We start from the raw sequence: 14076 nt of genomic DNA, 5'->3' as shown, positions 1-14076 counted from the left end.
GAGAGCTTTGCATCTACCTTTTCATCGACAAAACCCAGTTTTTTATCAAGTGACTGACTCCCTCTGTTTGATGAATAACGGAACTGAGGCATAGAGCAGTTAAGAGTTTTGACCCAGACTCTCACAGTTAAGACCAAACCAAGCCCTCACTCTATCCACCATCTGGGAGAAGCTGCGTCTTCCTAGAGGGTGGTCTCGCCATCAGCCTCTCTTCGATATTTGTCAACATCCGTGAAGTCATAGTCTGACTCCATCTCTATCTTCACCTGGGGCATCATAAAGACTGGGCTTCGTGAGTAGTTGAAAGCAGGTGAAGCTGGACAGGAAATTTTGAAGTGCAAGGTGATGCTGGGGGAGAAAAGGAAGGAAAGAAAAACCATTTGTCTAACACTTGGTGTTTTTAACACCATCCCCAGAATAGGACTCCAATGCAAATAGTTCTATCTTTACTTATGAACTCTTAACACATCACAGAAGCCAGCAGTATCCTCTGTCGGCTTGACTTTAGCCACAGTCATTTAACTGGTCTCACCCTGTTTCAACCTTTTCAAGTTGCTGCCAAAGTGAACTTTCTAAATCACAAATCTGATTGGTCCTCTACTGGTATTTTTCCTTGTTCCTCACTCTCAACAGATAGAATCCAAGCTCCTCAGCATGTGAAGACAAGGCCGTCTATGCTCACACTCCTGCCTACTTCTCTAGTTTGACTAAAGGTTAACTATCTCCTCCCTCCTGCCCCCCTACCCCAGGTTCTATGCACTCCTTATTCCGTGTGTTTTCCAATGTTATTTCAAGCCTGTTTCCACCACCTTAAATGCTGTTCCTTGTTTACTCTTCCCCATTCTGTACATCTGACAGATTCTTATTTATCCTTCCAAGCCTTGCTCAGGTTAAACTCTGCCTCTGAGATTTTCCTAGATTCTCTAGGTAAGGCTAATCGATCCCTTAGACCAGTCTATTCTCCCATTATTCCTGGCCCAAGGTGGTGTATCTCTGTTTACATGCCTACCTTTCTATATCATTGATTAAACACCTGTCTGGTAGACCATTGATGCTTCTTTGTTAAACTAGATCATGTTTCTGAACCTTTCTCTTCACTGAAACTGACTCCACCTATTCCGTGATCTTTGCTTCTCTTTATTTTCATAGGTTTGGTAAAACAGCAGTGTAGTTGGGAGATGCCATCTCCAGATAACTAATGTCTGCATTTCTGACCTTGGACTATAGCTTTGTGTGATTTAAGAGATTTTTTGGAAAGGGCTTTTCCTGATCCAAATTCTACCTCCATTGCCTGAAAGTGGGGCAATTAGAGATTCAATTTAGTGCAGATTATTTTTAAATGACAATAAATCAGGATAGACAGACTGCTTTCCTCCTAACACATTTAGATGTAAAGATCAGTGGTGTTAAGAGCCCTGACTTGGGAGCTGGGAGGTGAAAGTAGGTAGGATGGGTGGGGGCTAGATCGTCCTTGGGTCCCCTGCTGTGGGAAGGTTGTACTGATGATATGTTAGTCTTCTCATCCTGGCATTGTGATAACACCTTTGACTCATAATTCAGAGGATCCCTTCTATGTTTCCTAAAGGGTCTTGGGTGAGTGCCATTTAAGTCTGGAGATTTATCTGCCTCCAGACTTGCAACAGCTTGTGCTTTTACTAACGTTTGATCCAGTACAGGAAGATTCCTATCCATTTTAGGGGACAGTGTGGAATGGGACTCCCCCTACCATCCTCCCTAGCAATGGCTGAAGCAAAGACTTTCTTGCCTCTGAATTCCTCTTTTCCATTTTTGAGCCCCCCTTGTGTGAAGCCCTAGTGGTCCAGTGGTTAAGAGCTTGGCTGCTAACCAAAAGGTCTGCAGTTCAAATCCAACAGCTGTTCCTTGGCAACCCTATGGGGCGGTTCTACTCTGTCCTATAGGGTTGCTATGAGTCGGAATCAGGTTTGGTTTTTTGCATCTAGTGGTCTCACTTTTTGCATGGGTGGCGTCTCATTAAAAACCAAGGACTCTCGCGGTTGGCATGGGGGCTCCTGGAACCTGAGCCTTGAATCTTGACTGTCAGTCTAGTTCCTATCTCCACTGAATCTTTGATACTTAGTTTTCCTTGATAACCTTTCAGACCTTTGCTAATTAACCATGCTGTTATTTTGTTCCTTGGAGTATTAAAGTACCTGGTCTTTTGATCCTCAGAATTCATTTATCCTGGCTTCCAATACTGTATACTTAAATTACGTCTAGGTTGTTTATTTTTTCTCAGTATTTACTTTTAATTTCTATTCTACCTAATATTTTGTAAACATTTCCTTTTCTAATATTGAATAACTTTGTGTGTTGTAACTTCTTATGTCAGTAAGAGGGCAAATTTGTTACCTGACATCAGAGTTTGTCTCCATTTTTTCCGAGTGGTGGACCACCAAAGGCCTTTTACCAAGACACTGGCTAGCCTGGGAAATCCCAGTCCTCGACCTTCTTGGCCGATGCTTGTCTCTCATCTAACACCCAAGGAGTCTACCTAATGGCTTTTACCTTCGATCGAGTTCTGAGTCACTGAAGGAAGAATCAGAGTGAGTAACTCCAACTGGAAGATCTTTTTCCTGGTAGGAAATGAACATGTGAGATGGGGAGCAGGTTTAGGGACTATACTGGAGAACATCCTATTTCTCTAGTGCCCGCACCCCACCCATTTCTTCTCTTTTCTATTCTCTAACCTAGTGGCCAACACTAAACAAGAGGAATGCTGGGGCCTCAGAGCTAGGTGGCTTCTGGCTCAATTATCCCTTAATCCAGAAGGCTCCTGGCCAGGTTAGGTGGGTTTGAGGAATGGGGGAGGACCAGGAAGAGTGAGAAAGAATGATGGAAGTAGACATATGGGAGTGGGGGAAGGAGAGTGACAAACTCAAAAGGAAGAGGTAGCTATGGTGGAAAGTGGTGATGAGAAGCCCTTCAAGGGCCCTTGGTGCTGGTGGGACCCCCTGGCTACTCACCCCTAACCTGGGGCTTTGAGGAAAGTGGTGACCCCTATATCTAGAGCACTGGGGTGGAGATCTAGGCTGAGATCTTTCCAAATATTCCCAGGACAGGATGTGCCTTGATGACCATAGGGAACTGAGGCTGGGAGGGGTTAAAGGTAGCAACGGAATCTCTCAGCATCTTCATAAGCAATGTTTGCTGTCTCCCAGGCAGCCTCCCCTTCAGCAGGTAGAAGGTGCTTTGATTTATACAAAATCCGAACCCAAACACTGGGACTTTCAGTTCTGATTAATTTGTAATCCACATGCCACCTGGTTGTCTAAAGGGGACAACTCAACTCTGATTGGAGCTCTCAATCATTTCAACAACCACTGGAGGGTATGAGCAGGCTAAGTGGGCCATGTTTGGGTTGACATTGTCTGAAACTATCCAAGAGAGGAGGTGGAAGGAATGAAGTGTTTTGCCTAAAGTGAAGATTGATCATTAGTGTCTGCAGGGTTTGATGTAGGAGTTTCATCTGATTGGAGTCCCAATTCTTGGGGCCCAGTTCTCTGTGAACTCTGCCTAGCACAGGAGTCCTCTAACATCCAAGACCATTAAATCCCCCTGAGTTAATGATGGAAGTTCCTCCCGGAGAAGGGTTGGAGGATTAGTAGTAAATAGGAAGGGAGAGACACCATGTGTTTTTACTTACTGGCAATGCAGTGGATACCGTTTTGGGGATCTGATTGGACACTTTCCATGGGAATCTTTATAATTGAGGGAGGAGGGAACTGGGGCTGGAGAGAAACAGTGGGAAAAGCGGATAAACACCACCAATACAACAGCTTTGACTTTCTTGCCAAGAAGAAAAATACATGCATCCATAGTAGGCAAACCACCATCCTCTTCATGTCCAGGCTAAACAGGAGACTACAAATGCTCTGGGGCCCACTGAGGGCAACCCACACAGCCCGCTGCCTAGACACTGCACAGGAAGGAAAAGAATCCTCCCAGGAATGTTACTTATTAGACAGCTCCATCTGCCACAGTAACAAGTCATTTGGAAATGAACCTCACACAATAGCTGTGTTGTAAACATGTGTAAAATAAAGTTGTGTAAACTGAATCCTGTTTTTTCACTGAACATATAATCTAGAGATGCTTTTTCCCAGCCCTGAAATAGTTTCTGGCACATGGTAGCCACTCAAATGTTTACTGAATGAATCAATGAAAGGATAAATATTTGTCTTTAAAAGGCATTTCGACTTAGTTTCTTTGCTTTCTCCAGAACCTACCTTTGCAAATCATCTGCCAAAAAACATGTGAGTGAATTATGGGACTCTTTCTTTCCTGGAAGAGGACAGTAATCAAGGAGCAGGGAGGGTTTAGCAGATCACTACCATCACAGAGATGGTTCAGTCGTCACCAATTCGTCAGCAAGGATTTGCCTTTGCTTATGAACAGCTTTCATTTTGCAAAAGGCAAGATGAGTAGAACTGGGCAAGGTGGATGCAGGGGATGGGGGCTTGGGTCAAATTGGGAGAGTGGGAGCCGGACATGGTGTGAGAGGACTGCATGGGCAGCTTAGTATATTGAGAAGACCGTCGTCAGATTCAAAGTCAGAAACTATTAATTCCTTCTTAGACATTCAGCTATATGTCCATCTTGGGTAAGTCACTCCCCTTTTGGGGGACAGTTTGATCATCTGTAATGAGCCCTTGAACTATACGATCTTTCAGCCTAATGTTTTGTGATTTACTATAATTTCTGCACCAGCTCCTTGTCTGTTGACTCCCTGAGTGTTTGGGGGGTAGACAGGAAGGAAACATGGGATAAGAAAGGGGTAGATGGGACAACCAGGTGGTCCCAGGCATCTGGGGAATAGAGCCACTCTCCATTCAGCGTGGAGATACGCCTCTTCCCCACCCTCCTCCACTATACCCTTGGGGCTGGCCAGGCAAACCCGCCTGTCCAGGGGTCCAGTGCATGCCCTGTCTCCTCATGAGTCCTCAGCCGACCCCTCTCCCAGACAACCTCCATTCTCTGGAGGTCAGTCCTCATAACTTCCTCCCATGATGGAGCCCAGTCTTTTGTCAGGTTCCCTCAAGGACTGCACTGCTGTTGATAGCCCACAGTAACGGGGCAAATGGGCACAGCCAATCAAGTTTTTTGGAGAGGGGGTTCTATTCACTCTGGCCCACCCTGGGGATATTCACATGGACAGATGAGCTCTTAGTGCCCCAGACCAAGACAAGCAGAAGCTTCAGCTCATCCTGTACTGGGCCCTGGAGGTGCTGCAGGCTACCTGAGAAGCCATCCCCTTCCTGCCCTGGCAGAGGTGGAGGGAGGGTCTCTTGATCTCTCCCTCTGCCCAGGCCTCACATCCTCCCCACCTCCTCATCACTGTCCTCATGGGCCCCTTTCCTTTTCTTCTTCTTGTCAGTCTCCTTTTTCTCCTTCTCTGGGAGGATGTTGTCAATCCAGGCCAGATCGTGCTGGGAGAAGATGAGGTCCAGAAGCCTTCGGACAATGATGAGGCCTAGGATCTGTGGTGAGGAGACAGACAGAGAGGCTGAAGTTTTATGAGAGTTCAGAGAACCGTGGGCTCAATGCCCCACACTTGGGTACAGTTTTTTCCCCTCACTGAGCTAGTTCAGGGACGTTTTCTGGTCAGGAGACTTTGGAGCCATCTCAAAGCTCCTGCACACCACTATTCACCCTGCCCTTCACCTTGGTTCCTCCCATCTGGCCATTCCTCAGGTAAGTGACTATATCTATCAGTGACTGAGAGACAGGGCCTGTGATCAGCTGAGGGAGGAGACTGGGGGCTGGAGAGCTATGTTGTTGTTGGCTGTTAATCAAGTTGGCCTCCAACTCACGGAGACCCCATGCACAACGAAATGAAATGCTGCCCAGTCCTGTTCTATCCCCACGATCGGTTGCAGATCAGATCACTGTGATCCATAGGGTTTTCATTGGGTGATTTTCAGAAGTAGATCGCCAGGCCTTTCTTCCTAGTCTGTCTTACTTGGAAGTGCCACTGAAACCTGTTCAGCATCATAGCAACTCGCAAGCCTCCACTGACAGACACGCAGTGGCTGCACATGAGGTGCATTGGCTGAGAATCGAACTCAGGTCTCCCATGTGAAAGGTGAGAACTCTACTGTTAGTCTGCTTTAAATCAATGCTTCTCAAACTTTAGTCTGCATCAGAATCACCGGAAGTACTAGTTACAACACAAGACTGCTGGGCCTCGCCTCCAGAACTTCTGATTCAGTAGATCCGGGGTGGAGCCTGAGAGTGTGCTTTTCTAACAAGCTCCCACGTGATGATAATGCCGCTGGTCTGGGGACCACACTTGGAGAACCACTACTTTAATTCACTCCTTCCTCTGCCCCCAATTCTGAGAGCTGCAAATCTCTTTGTTAACAAAAGCTGATTATCTGAAAAGTATGCTGGGATATCTGGAATTCTTAAAGAAAGGTTTAGAAAGTTGAGTTCTGTTCCTGGTGAACAAATTAAAGGGAAAAACGTGCTCATTGAGAGAAGATTTTTCTAACTTAAAGCTGATATTTTTTAATGAGCTCCGTGGGCCCAAGGTAGCTAGTTGTATATACTGTCCTTTCACCACCAAGGACTGGCCATTAAATGCGTCGGGGAGAAAACCATCCAGCTGGACTAAACGCTGGCTCTTCGCTGACACTGCTTCTTGGGGACAAGGAGAGCTGTGGAGTTGGACAGAACTGGGTTTTAAAAATCCTGGCTCTGAAAACAAACCAGTGGTTGCTAAGGATGGGTGTGGGAGAGGGGTATCTACACAGGGGCAGCGTGAGGGAATTTGGGGAGTGATGGAACTGTTCTGTATCATGACTGTGGTGGTGGAACACCACTCATGCATCTGTCAAAACTCACAGAACCAGAAATAATAAATGTTACTGTAGGTAAACTTAAAATAAGTCAGTGTATGGGGTGGGGGGATGGATCCTGGCTCTGCCCCTTCCTGGTTGTGTGACTTGGGTCACTCACTCATCCTCTCTGAGCCTCAGTTTTCTCATCTGAAAAACAGAGTTACTAATAGTACTTCAAGGAGCCCTGATGGCACAGTGAAGTGCCTGTGGTTGGTGGTTCGAACCCACCCAGTGGCTCTGCAGGAGAAAGATGTGGCAGTCAGCTTCTCTGTTGAGTCAGAATCGAATGGACTGCACACAACAACAGTACTTAAGGGACTGGTGTGATGACAAAGGAAATTACTCAGTGGACTCTAATTGTTACTATTATACTTTCTCCCCTCCCTTCCCCCACCTATCTGAAGCCCAAAAGGGCACTCCCTTGGACTCGTGGTTCTCAACCCTGGCTGCACATTTATGTTCACCCATAGTCTTACTGAAAACACCCTTGTCTGGGCTTCCTCAAGAGATTCTGATTGAATTGATCTGGGGTGAGGTCTGGGCCAGTGTAGTTTTAAAAGTTCCCACGTGATTCTAGTGAGCAGCTAGTCGTGGATCATGAACTTTGAGCCCTCCAGGACTCCAAGGACTGTCAAGTTCCACTTCTGAATCCTCACTTGGGCCCTAATCCAGCCCAGCCAGGGCTTCTCCTCCACCCCCAGGCCCAGGTGCGGCCATCTAGGGGCCAGAGACATCAAGTTGTTAGCTATTTCGCTCTCTTTTTTAAAATATTTCAAACTTACATAAAATTTGCAAGAACACTCAAAGAACTGCATACACAAATGTTACATTAATGTCATTGGGATTTGAAGTTCTTGATCTCTGATCCTAGTTCTTCTTTTTTTATTCCACTATTTATCTGTTCAAATTCAGTTATTTTGAAAGGTGAAAAAGATTTATATTTAGCACCGGTCTACTTCTGAGACTGGTTTGAACTGTGGCAGTGGGGAGCGAGGTGTCCTTCCTGAATCTGTTAGCTTCTCTGTCCCCCCCGGAGTGGAGCAGTGAGGTGGGGTGGCTTTTGCACTCTTGCTGCGCTGCCCCCCACCCCCGACCTTAGCTGGGCGAGGGCAGGCGTGGGGGTCAAGGCAGGGTGCGCCCACCGCAGACACTCCTCCCTCCTCTCCACGCCCCCGCCACCCTTCATTTGACCTGGATTTGTTCCGTGCCTGCTCCGTGGCCCCGAGGCCGTCAGGCCTTCTGCCATCCGCGAGGCGAGTCCCCAAGCAGGAAGGGGAAGCCGGGTCACCTTACCATGACGGGGAAGATGATGGCGGCCACGGTGGACTTGAGGATCCAGAGCACCGCCAGGCAGAAGATCTGCACCAGGGTGAAGAGGTGGATGCGGCGCAGGGGCACGTGCCGCAGGAAGGCGTGGTCAGGCTGGTGCTTGGCCGGCATCAGGAAGAGCTTGCAGCGGTCCCAGAACTGCGAGGAGAGCGCCGCCTCAGCCGGGCAGAGGGGCCCTGGTGGGGCCTGCTGGGGACTGGGGCTGGGGGAGGGGGCCGCGGCGGGGGGAGTCCCACGGAGGAGGGCCCTGGTCAGGCCTTGAGGTCGCACAGGAGGGGGGCTGGAGGTGTCTAGGAGGACACAGAGTGGGGCATCAGTGGGGCCCTGAGCCCTGGGTGCGAGGTATAGCCCTGGAACTGGCAGCAAATGAACACTGTCCCAAGGAAAAGGCAACTTAACTGCAACACAAACTATCCGGGGTATCGCAGTAAATAAAAAGCAAAACAAAATGTCTTCTTCTGTGGGAGTCGCCTTAGGGAGGCTGAGTGGCGAAGTGAAATGCTCATTGGAGTCAGCCAGATCTGGCTTGTGAATCCTGAGCCTCAGTTTTCTCATCTGTAAAATGGGGATCAGAGGACCTATCTCACAGGGTGATTATGTAGATTACATTATATAACATCTAGAGGGCACTGACTATAGTTGTTTTGCCTTGCACATAGTAAATGACAGTGTTATTATTACTGTTACTCTTTCATTGAACTGGGAAAGTGCCCTGGTGACATGGAACCAGACGTGGGACGCTGACTGCGGGTTCAGATCAGCCTGGGGAGGGGAAAGCCTTACCTGGATGCCATTTAGAGAGGCCACGCCCATGTAGAGGAAGACTCCATACAGCACCGGCATGGGGATGTACTGAAATGAGAGGCAGGGAAGCAGAACCTTGGACTGTGGCTGCCCTGTTCTGGCTGACGGTGTCTGCCAAGCCATGGAGGCAGCCTGGCCTGCCCTTGGCCTTCCCCGCGTGGAGGCGGAGCTGGATGTTTGGAGGAATTGAGGATCTGGGAACAGACTGCAGCCAGAGTGTTGATGGGGTGGAAGATGAGGGTCTCTGGGGCTCTGCTGTCCCTTCTCTATAGCTGAGGTAGCTAGTCCAGAGTGCAGCTGTTCTCCCTGCCTGCCCGCTTTCCGGCCTTGTGGGTGCCATGTGGTCTGCTGGAGGCACGACTTCTGTAAAGTGGGAAAATGCCACACACTCTCCCTCCCCATCATTCCTGTCAGCCCCTTCCCACCTTCAGTCCCAGCTGAGGGCGCCCTCCTGAAGCTGCGCTGCTCAGAGTGGAGGCTTGCAGGGGGCTTGGGACACTTAGTGAGCTGATCTACATTAGCAGGGAGTACCAAAGAACCAAAACCAAAAACCCATTGCCGTCGAGTCGGTTCCAACTCATAACGACCCTACAGGACAGAGTAGAACTGCCCATAGGGTTCCCCAGGCTGTAATCTTTATGGAAGCAGACTGCCACATCTTTCTCCTGCAGAGCGACTGATGAGTTCAAATTGCCAACCTTTAGGTTAGCAGCTGACTCCTTAACCACTGCGCCACCAGGGCTCTGAGTACCAAAGACACTTAACAGAATCATTCATCATAACCAGTTGCCATCAAGTCAACTCTGACTCATGGCGACCCCATGTGTGTCAGAGTAGAACTGTGCCCTATAGGATTTTTCCGTAAGCATGTCACCAGGCCTTTCTTCTGAGGCACCTCTGGGTGAACTCAAACCTCCAACCTTTCAGTTAGCAGCTGAGCGTGTTAAACTGTTTGCACCACCCAGGGACTCCTCATCCATCACACACGCTCAGAAAAAAGAAGCAGAACACAAGTGTATAAACTAACTACCGACTAACCACTAATGGTTTGGTGGGTACCCTTCCTTCTAAACATACACACAGGTAGTTTGTTTGCTTTTACAAAAATGGGATCACACCATTCATACTGTTCTACCGTCATCATTACAAATCTTTAAACACCTTTTGAGGTATTTCTCTGCTGTTTATCTAAGCTGGCTTTCTGCCTCTTTTCTGCTTTCCCTGGTCTGGACCTGTGACTCACCACTATGAACAAAGGCTGCTCTATCTTGCACTCAGGGTTACCCTGAAGGAGCTCTTCGGAGAGCACAAAACACTATGCCAATACAGAGTGCCAACTTTTGTTGTTGTTGGGTTCTATCAAGTTGATTTTGACTCACAGTAGCCCTATGTGACAGAGTAGAACCGCCCCATAGGGTTTTCTAGGCTGCAATCTTTACAAGAGCAGATTGCCAGGTCTTTCTTCTGTGGAGCCGCTGGGTGGGTTTGAACCCCAGTCTTTTGGTTACCAGCCGAGCGATTAGCCATGGTGCTACCAGGGCTCCTTGTCCAACTTTTAGATGCCATTTAAGAATGTCAATAAATCCAACTAAATAAATAACCTTTCTTTTAAGTAAACAAGACTGTGTTCATTTTTTAACACAAAGCGTGATTTGGATCCATATGTTGTAAACTAATTATATGAACTAAAAGTAAAGAACGTAAATATAGGGCCATTGCATGATTCTGTTTGTATACGGCTTGTGAGATTTTTGCCGACTCATGAAACAAGGTAAAAGTTTCAATGAGCAACACTGTCCGAATCACCCTGAAAGTATGGGAGCAACTGAGGGAGAAATAAAATCTTAAATAAAAAAATTATCTATACTCTGTAATAACACAAATTTAAGATGGCTTAAAAACTTGCCTTTTGCCCTAATGAGTATGAAGTCCACATCAAACAGGAGAACTAGGCCAAGTCTTAGATAATTTGTAGTTACCAGTAACTAATTATGAAGTCACCTTATTATCAAGCCTAGGAAATTGTCCTCAGTCCTTTGATTTGCAGGCTCAAGCAGCTTTCCCAGCAAATCCCAAAGGTCCATGACATCAAACTCCTACCAATGACTGGGTTGTAATCTAGAATTCTAGATTAAGCCACATAAATACTCCTTGGATCCCCAGGGAAAGTCTCTTTTCAAATATTAATGATATAGCAAAGTGGCAAAAAGGTACGTCTGCTATCAGCTTTGTACCACCAGTTAAAGCAATTAACAATGATCACAGCCTACTTGTACAATTAGAGGCTGAGACCAGAAGAATACTTGGGGCCCAGAGGGGGAACTTCTGACACTGTCAGGAATTCCTCTGAGGCAGAATGCAGAAATCTACAGTCCTGAAAAGCTATGGCAAGGTGCAATCCAAGAAACAAAAACCTTGGGATGGACTGGGAATCTGCAGAGCTGAGTGTGGAAGTTGTTAATGCTGCTCATCAAAATCATGCCCACTTCGTCCCCGAGTGCCCTCATTTGGCAAGATAATCAAATGTTTGAAAATTGTTGATGGAAGGACTGGAGAGGATCACCAATCCTCTAATAATAAACATTACTGTATCTAATGTCAGCAGAACCATTCATCACAGATACCTACAGAGAGGCAGGGAGGGAGAGAGAGAAGAGAGATGATTTAGCTCTTTGCTTCTCAAAGTGTGGTCCTTGCACTAGCAGCGTTGGTATCACCTGGAAGCTTGTTAAAATTGCAGCATTTTGGGCCCCACCCCAGACCTATCGAATCATTATTTGCATTTAACAAGATACCCATTGCCATCGTCAATTCCGACTCATGGTGACCCCGTGTGTTATAGAGTAGAATTGCTCTATAGGGTTTTCTTGGCTGAAATCTTTATGGAAAGGAGTCCCTGGGTGGCGCAAACGGTTAAGGACTTGACTACTTAACCCAAGGGTTGGTTGTTTGAATCCACTCAGAGGTGCCTCAGAAGACACGCCTGTTGATCTCCTTCCAGAAGGTCATAGCTTTGAAAACCCTATGCAGCAGTTCTGCTTTGCGCACGTGGGGTCTCCATGAGTTGGATCAGACTCAGTGGCACTAATAACAACAACAATCTTTATGGAAGCAGTTTGCCAGGCCTTTCTTCTGTGATGCTGCTGGGTGGGTTTGAATTACCAACCTTTAGGTCGCAACTGATTGCCAACCTCTTGTGCCACCTAGTCTCCCTATTTATAAAGATACCAGGTGATTTTTATCCTTATTAAAATTTGAGGCACACTACAGCAGAACTCTGCTGGAGGAATTGGTACACAAACAGATGTAGTTAATAACTGATATACCCATTGCCGTCCAGTCAATTGCAACTCATAGTGACTCTATAGGGCAGAGTAGAACTGCCCCATAGAGTTTCCAAGGAGCAGCTGGTGAATTCAAACTGCCGATCTTTCGGTTAGCAGCTGAACTCTTAACCACTGTACCACTAGGGCTCCAATAACTGATATAGAAACAATAAAAATAGAAACACTAACTAGGAACTAGGATTCAGTTTGTACCCTGTAAATTAGTAGCATCTGGAGGACTGCTTTGTTGGCTACATAAACAAGAATTAAAGATTTCAGCTGAAGTATGGACTTGGGTAGATGGCTCCCTACTCCGCAGTATGAGTTGCCTGTGGGTCTAATACTCAGCTGTGCCTAATTTGACAGACATGGGGAAACTTACAGATGCAAAAAGTTAACCAAGCTTTATGGAAAAATTCTCTTCACTGGAAATAAGGGCTGGGATTAAACCTAGGACCTTAGCTCTGGATTCAATTATATTTTTCTTCAACTGGCTATACGAAAGACATGAAATTATCCATCAATTATCTAGTTGACTTGATGGCAACTGGTTATGATGAATGATTCTGTTAAGTGTCTTTTCTTTAACTTAAAATCAATCTAATATTTAGTACCAATAACAATTTTGAAAGCCTAGCTTTATAAATATACATACCTTGATACAACCAAATCAGAAATCCTAAATCTTAGGATCCATAAAAATCCAGGTAAGTCTGCTATTAAATTTATCAAATGGATGAACTGGTGGCTAAATGAAATGACATTCTGCTTTTTTCCATTCTTACTGTACAAGAGCAAGGCAGGCGGATTTTTCAAATCCTTTTGTGACTGAATACAGAGACACTATCACAGCATTCAGAGCTATGTGGACCCACGAAAAGTTTTCTGTGAATATTTCTCCACACCTGGCATCTTATCCCATTTATAAAGCCCATTTATTTTTTATAAGATGCATGAATTAATACAGAAATACATTTCATAGCTGGAAAAAGTTGCAACATTTGATTCAAGAGCTGAAGCAGAAGGGAATTTCCATTATTGCAGAAAATGTCGAACTATGACGTATCCCCAGGAACAGGCAATGTAACCATGCAAAGCTGATGACCACCAACAGCGTTGGCAATGGCAAATCATATGCACACGACTGCTTTCATGTCAGTTATTTTAATTATACTCCTGGGCATGCTATCTACGTTAGGAAGTTAAGGCAATTCAGTGCAAAACACAATTTATCACAATCAGATATGGCAAATACATAAGCATAAAAAGCCTAGAAAACCTTTACTCATAATATATGTGTCCATAAAATAAATGATCGCGTTGTAAATGGAACAAAAGGAGGGAAGTTGTAGTGAAATTTTCTAATTGCTCTGTGATCTATTCAAATATGAACAAGCCCATGATGTCAAATTAGTACGAGTGATTAGGTTGTGATCTAGAATTCTAGATTAATTAGCATAAATCTTCCTTGGGTCCCCAGGGAAGAGCTCTTTTCAAATATTAATGACACAGTAAAGTGGCAAAAAGGTACTTCTGTTGTCAGCTGGTGTGAAACGACAGAATATAGCTGACCATATTCAGGAGCGTGCCTAGGAATCACATAAGGTCTGCTTCTCTAACACAGGAACATAAACTCTGCTATGTGCCAAATGATTACAGGGACTTTTTGTCCCTGAAGTATGCTGTTCTTAGATCCAAGCTTCTTTTTATACAAATGCTTGCCTGTTAAACACTATCAGGATTGACAAGCACAATGG

At 45.9% G+C, this 14076-nt stretch overlaps 1 protein-coding gene across 1 annotated transcript in view; it reads right to left on the bottom strand.

Annotated features, from left to right (window-relative positions):
* Positions 1-264: 264 nt before the first annotated feature.
* Positions 265-14076, bottom strand: part of SLC4A5 (solute carrier family 4 member 5) — an 88050-nt gene continuing 74238 nt past the window's right edge. Inside the window, exons 21-26 of the mRNA XM_004369184.2 lie at positions 8973-9041; positions 8154-8327; positions 5346-5498; positions 3665-3749; positions 2527-2594; positions 265-348 (exon numbers count right to left, since the gene is read on the bottom strand). Coding sequence (XP_004369241.1) covers positions 2560-2594; positions 3665-3749; positions 5346-5498; positions 8154-8327; positions 8973-9041 — 516 coding nt within the window. The 3' untranslated portion in view covers positions 265-348; positions 2527-2559. The remainder of the gene's footprint in view (positions 349-2526; positions 2595-3664; positions 3750-5345; positions 5499-8153; positions 8328-8972; positions 9042-14076) is intronic.

This window comes from Trichechus manatus, unplaced genomic scaffold (assembly GCF_000243295.1).
Source record: "Trichechus manatus latirostris isolate Lorelei unplaced genomic scaffold, TriManLat1.0 scaffold00004, whole genome shotgun sequence".
Taxonomy (NCBI): Eukaryota; Metazoa; Chordata; class Mammalia; order Sirenia; family Trichechidae; genus Trichechus; species Trichechus manatus.
Note: the sequence above shows the minus strand (reverse complement) of the source record. Positions and strands in the feature narration are given on the sequence as shown.